At 40.9% G+C, this 6,000-nt stretch overlaps 1 protein-coding gene across 1 annotated transcript in view; it reads left to right on the top strand.

The window, feature by feature from the left end:
* Positions 1 to 5,675: 5,675 nt before the first annotated feature.
* Positions 5,676 to 6,000, top strand: part of LOC139220784 (cadherin-12-like) — a 57,126-nt gene continuing 56,801 nt past the window's right edge. The window contains exon 1 of the mRNA XM_070852627.1: positions 5,676 to 5,921. Coding sequence (XP_070708728.1) covers positions 5,676 to 5,921 — 246 coding nt within the window. The remainder of the gene's footprint in view (positions 5,922 to 6,000) is intronic.

Raw genomic sequence — 6,000 nt, 5'->3', positions numbered from 1 at the left:
GGGTAGTTGCCATTTGTCACTATTAAAAGAATGTGTTTTGGCTTCCTGTCTTAGTCTTCTAATGAACTCAACGAACGATAGAGGTGTTCTTCAGCACGACAAATCTGCGGTTTAAAAAAACTCAGTGCTGGCGTTCAATAGTGTTATCATCTCTTTAAGAGTTATTTATGGCTGAATCACTTTTCAGCAAGGTGGCTAATTTTAAGGGTTTTGCTGCTGGTTAAAACCCTTGTAATGTGTAAACTGAGATGAGGGGGGGAGGACAAAATAAGAGAAACACCTTTGAATATATACAAAAACATCATCTGTAGTCGTCAGTGCTGTCCTACTATGAGTTAGTGTACTCTGTCTTTTACACAGACATTTACAAAACCACTTATTGTTTGAGGTACGGGTGGAAAATATAATGGGTGGTTAATTGTGTTGAAGATGGAAACAGCATCACTGACACACTAAGGGAACACTTTTGGGCGAACAGTAAAAAAAAAAATCATCATATTCCTTCTGAGCGCTCTCAGCACTTTCATAGCCACCAAACCACAAACAACAGCGCAGACTTAATGTGAGCAGAAGGCATCCTTTGGCTCTCCCCAAACAGTGTGTGTGGGATCTAAGAAAAAGTTTGGAGGACGATTCATCACATCGTATTAATGTTTCCATTGTTAAGGGAACCGAGTTCTGTGCTCTTTCAAGCTTTTGCGAACCAGACTTGCATGCAAACAGCCACCTGATGAACATCATGTAAAAGAAGAAAATGTAAAAATTCTAAATCTGTTAAAAATGCAGTGTTAGAAACAGTGAGCGTCAATGTTTTCAGACATGAATAACCCCAAAAGAAACAAAGCCAGAGCCATTTTGTTCAGTATTCATTACTTTGGCTGCGTTATAACCTACGCATGAGGTGTTCTTTGATAATTTAGCTTGACTGGCCAGCTGTGTTGTTACTCCCATTTTCATTACATTGCTTCCACCTACACTTCCCTCCTCCCACTCTTCCCCTGAAGGGCTTCAATGATATTACAATCTTCTTTGGCCTCAGCCCTGCAAAAACAATGTCTTCACAGTGATTTCCCTGACTGACTAACACTCTTTCCTTCATCTCCTCAGCTTTAGTGCACATATTGTCTCGTCACTCAGGGCAGTAGTTCAACTGGGGTCATGGTTTTGATCATTGTGGTGACAGCTCTGGATCTCAACACGTCTGTTTTTATGAGGAGAGCCTTTTCATAAAAACATTGACGTGTTGAAAACACTGGGAGAGACGTAACTATAGCCTCTTCTCCGTCTGTTTTTCTTTCTTTTAATTGCAGAGAATTGTTGATTGTTGGTTGAGCACATCAAATGTTTATGTCAGCCATATTCAAACAAGGGGGTGCACTCACATCGAAACTCACTGTACAAAAACAAACGTGTAAAAAGGGATACTTTGCAAATTTTCAACTGGCTTTGTATTATCACAGTGTGGGAAGTATATGCAAATAAACAAATGTTGCCTGCAGCCAGAGCTCCCCTCTTGTCATCCAGCTCGTTACCGGTTCTGGGCTGTTGTTCGATCGACTTTACAATAAAATTATTCCCGTTATTTTACTGTCAGTTAATCAATCGAATAGCAGCCCTTAAGCCAACGCATCATGTGGCAGAACACGAGCGGGGAGCAGGCGACACAGATGAAAGTTAATTTGCTACCCACACTGTATCGATACAAAGCTGACTGAAAGCCAAGTTTACCTTTAATATTAGTTTAAAAAAAGAAAAAACAGCTCTGCAGTACATTGTAGCTGCAGCTTCTTTAGATGTTTCTTAAACACTTTTAAGATACCAATCACCTTCCTCCACCTTCTGAGTTTCTGCTACTAATTATTACACTGTTGGATGGTGGAACTATTGAATGACCTCTTTGATAGAAACAAAAGAAGTAGATAATAGAGTGTGATCTACAGCTGGGTTTGTATACAAATATTCAAGAAATATTCTGATACAGGGAACCAATTTTAAACAAGTAATTTGCACCACTTCAGATAAGATCCCAGATCAGTTCCTAAAAAGGCAGCTGGACTGGCAACACAGCATCCAGGATGCCTCAACACAAGTCCACAGTTCCACATCCATACTTCCCCCCCTCTCAGTTACTAAATGTAAAAGCGGCAGGATTTAAGCACAATGCACCTAGATATCAAATTATCTACATTCTATGACTGCATTGTTCTCTGTGCTGCACTTTGTACAGTGAATTGTACTTGCGTTGGTTGTATCAAATGAGATATAGTGCGAGTAGAGTGAAACACGGCTGTATAAACAGACCAAAAGAGTGATGACTCAATACATGTAGAACATACTACCGATTTACACATGAAGTAATTTAATCAAAATGACATACATTTTTACATTTCTACTCCACATGTGTATCAACACCCAATTTCAAAATCTTTTTTGAAAACTCCTTGATGATTAATTGCTGCCTGAATCACGAGTAGGGAGGTTTATTACTTTGTCAAAACAGTGACTTCTTCATGTCTCTGAACAAATCACTCCCAAATTAAAAACTCTACATTTGTTTAAGAACAAATGAAAAAAAAGAAGAAGTGAAAATGCAAAACAAGAACTTGATCCACATGACTAACTTGTCCCCTCTATTCCAGAAGTCAATGCCTACTTATTTGTTTGTCATGTTTATGGCAGCCTTTGACGACTAATAACTTTCTGTGGGAGCCTCCTGTGGGTGGTAATCTGCACCAGCAGATCGGGTAGCCATATGTTCTTTGATTATTGAAGGTGATGTGTGAGAACGCTGTCAGCCTAGTGCATCGTGTTATCTGAAGTAGACACACGGGTCAAGGCTCACAACCGAATCCCGACACATGCTAATGAACTTATCTCATAAAATATGCATCAAGCCCTCCCAGGGCCGTACAGTGGCAGAGGCGTGATTTTGCAGGAATTATGGGAACAGTCATTTTCCATTATGTCAATGCTAAATGAGGAGTGACCTGCAGGAGAAGCATGTCTGACCTGTGTCAGGATAGTTCCTGCCAATTTTGCATGGAGAACTTTGCAGATCAGTTTTGACTTTTAAGATACTGTGGCGACAGAGAGAATAAATGGATCTGGGTGCACGGCATAACCTTGTTGAAGTAATCTTCCTCTGAAGCCGATGTACCAAGTCTGTATAATTAATCAAAGACAATGATGTCAATGAGGGCTCTGGTTATGAAATTAGAGGCACGCTGTCTTCCATTACTGTGCAGCTTATAAGTGCATTAGGAGGGAAAGAGGAACAATAAACCAGGTGTAGAAACCATTAGATCCATTCTTCATTCCAGCCATTTATGGTTCCTGTCTCGTAACAAGGCCGGCGCGGGTTGCCTGAGCGTTAGGATAGCAAACAAGGTGTCAACAGCAATAGGGCAATAGTTTCTTGCTCATGTGTTTTTCTCTATGCATCAGGGTGTAATGCATACAAAATCAGCTTTTAGTTAATTATAAAAATGTGCTACATAACTCACCTGAAATCAACACAGGTGAACAACAATACATTCTGTGGATTCAAAGGATAATTCCAATATTTTCACATCTGAGTTCCATGTTCTTTTGGGTTCAAAATGACTGGAAGCCACTGGAAGCCTCAAACAGGCGGTGAACAAGCTACAATGGCTGTAATGTAATCGGACAATTGCACCACATCACAGTATGTTCGCTGAAAGGCTCAGATCGTCATTTCAAGAGTCTGAAAAAGTTACAGGAAGAATCTCTATAGAGACAGGACTGTAAGGTCCTTCTTGTTTGACCAGAGATAGCTATTATGTTGCTTGACCTTACTCCATTCACAATAACAGCAATTTTACACTACAGTTGTTGGTCTCCCTTTTTCTCAATCAGTTTGTTTGTGAGTTTTGTCACTCTGGCGTTTTGAAAGGTTCAAATCCTACACAATGTTTGTGTAACACAACGACACAAACAAACTAACCAATTGAGGCAGCAATACAGCAGCCACTCACGTGCTCGGCAGGGTAAAATAAGTATTTTTGTCAGGTGACTTTGAATAGCACAGTACAACAGCTGCTTCTAGTTAACATAATGGGATCCTTTGCTTAATGTTGACACTTCAAATAATCTCAGCCTGTCAGTGGCAAAAACAAGCACCTTTAGTGGACGTACTTGGAACGGATGGATGCCCCCAAAGGATTACATTACAGCCACTATAACTTATTTAAGGTGAAAAATACAGCGGTTATCCTTTAAACTATATTTTATGTTGATCTAAACCCAGAGGTCTGTATTCAAGAAAGATGGATAAATTGGATTAAGTAACTACTGTAACATACAGCACATATAGATTTAAGACTGAGATCAGATCTGCTTGTTACGTAAAGGAAAACAACTGGGTAAAAAACATGTGCTGTGCTGAAAGATATGCCTTCATAATATATTCTACACACAAAGCCAGGCTCACTGCCGTGACATGATAACACTGTGACATGCCACATTCTGCCCATGTTTGCAGCACCTTGGGAATTCCACTGATCCACAGTATGTGAAGACATACAAAAACATATTGGAAGAAAGAGAAAATTAAATATGCAATTGCATGTCTGTGATCCATTCCATATAAGTAATCTTGTGTATGAGTTGCTTCTTTCATTGGACGCATGTCTGTCAAATAAGATGCTGCAGCAAGCGAAACATCTCATATGGCCGCTGGTTGTCAAATCTGTTGTGCTCCTCACTGGAATGATGTCTAAGAGAAAGCAAAGAAACTGAGCAAACACTGAGAACATGCTGCTTTGCACTGACATCTCATACAGTACACGTGTCAATTTGATATATGAACAGCCTATGCATCACGCTATATCTTCAGATGGCTGCCTGCATTTTTGTCTCGCTCATTGAAAAGGCTTCATCTCCAGTTTCAACAGCTCTCTGATTTTTTTTTTGACTAAGAATACTAAGACAAGGTTTGTGAAGCAAAATCATCAGCTCCCTCTCATTAGAGTGTCATTAAATAATACATGACTTGCAACCTCTATGGGAATTCAGGGAACTGCGTGTAACACTGACAGGTCGATGCCCTATAATTGACAGTCACAGTTTTCACTACATAGACAAGTAATATAGCTAATTAGAGCATAAATCCAAGAAAAATGTCATAAGTATAACCGTAACCGTCACCAGGCAAATAATTACAACACTTACTTTTGCGTTTGAGAATGGCACTACTATCATTTGCCGTTTAGCAGTTGAAAACTAAACCAGGTGGGAGGTGGAGAAAGACTACGGTCCAGAAAGTGCCACCAAGTCACAGGTATTCAGCAACAACAAGCTATGAACACTGCATATGATGACCATGTGTGCTGTGAGACAGCCTCTAATAAAATAACACTGCATCATTACTATAGCATGACGTGCAGATGATAGACTTCTGTAATGCAGGTAATGAGGATTCAGCAAGAAGCAAACCTTTTAAACTCTGAATTTCTTTTCTTTCCCTTAGGTGATGTGCTCTATGAATCCCTGAGTGGGATCCTGACAGGCCCAGGAAAACTGATTTTTGGGTTTGCCACGCCGGCACCACCCCCCGCCTCACCCATCCCTCATAACCACCTTCACAAGTTGTTTCAGTGTGGCTCAACTCTCATCACTGGACTTTAACTTGGGGACCTGAACCTCACAGATCGCCAATGCTAACAAGGAACTGCCTGCTGCTGTTCCTTTGGATTCTTGTCAACGAGGGCACAGTCTCTTCTTTACGTCCACCTTCACCACCACTGGGACGGAGCAGGACGGGGAGGGAGCACGCCAAGAGCTTGGTGGGCCCGATGAAGAATGGGGCAGCTGGATTTCAACGGGTCAAAAGGGGCTGGGTGTGGAACCAGTTCTTTGTACTGGAGGAGTACATGGGGTCAGACCCGCAGTACGTGGGCAAGGTAAAAAGCCTTATTTTTTCCCAGTTTTTATGGTGTGAGAGAAGCCATAAATCACAAAGTAAGGAGCTTGGGAGAAATT

Source organism: Pempheris klunzingeri, chromosome 21 (genome assembly GCF_042242105.1).
Source record: "Pempheris klunzingeri isolate RE-2024b chromosome 21, fPemKlu1.hap1, whole genome shotgun sequence".
Taxonomy (NCBI): domain Eukaryota; kingdom Metazoa; phylum Chordata; class Actinopteri; order Acropomatiformes; family Pempheridae; genus Pempheris; species Pempheris klunzingeri.
This window is presented reverse-complemented; position numbering and strand designations above follow the sequence as displayed.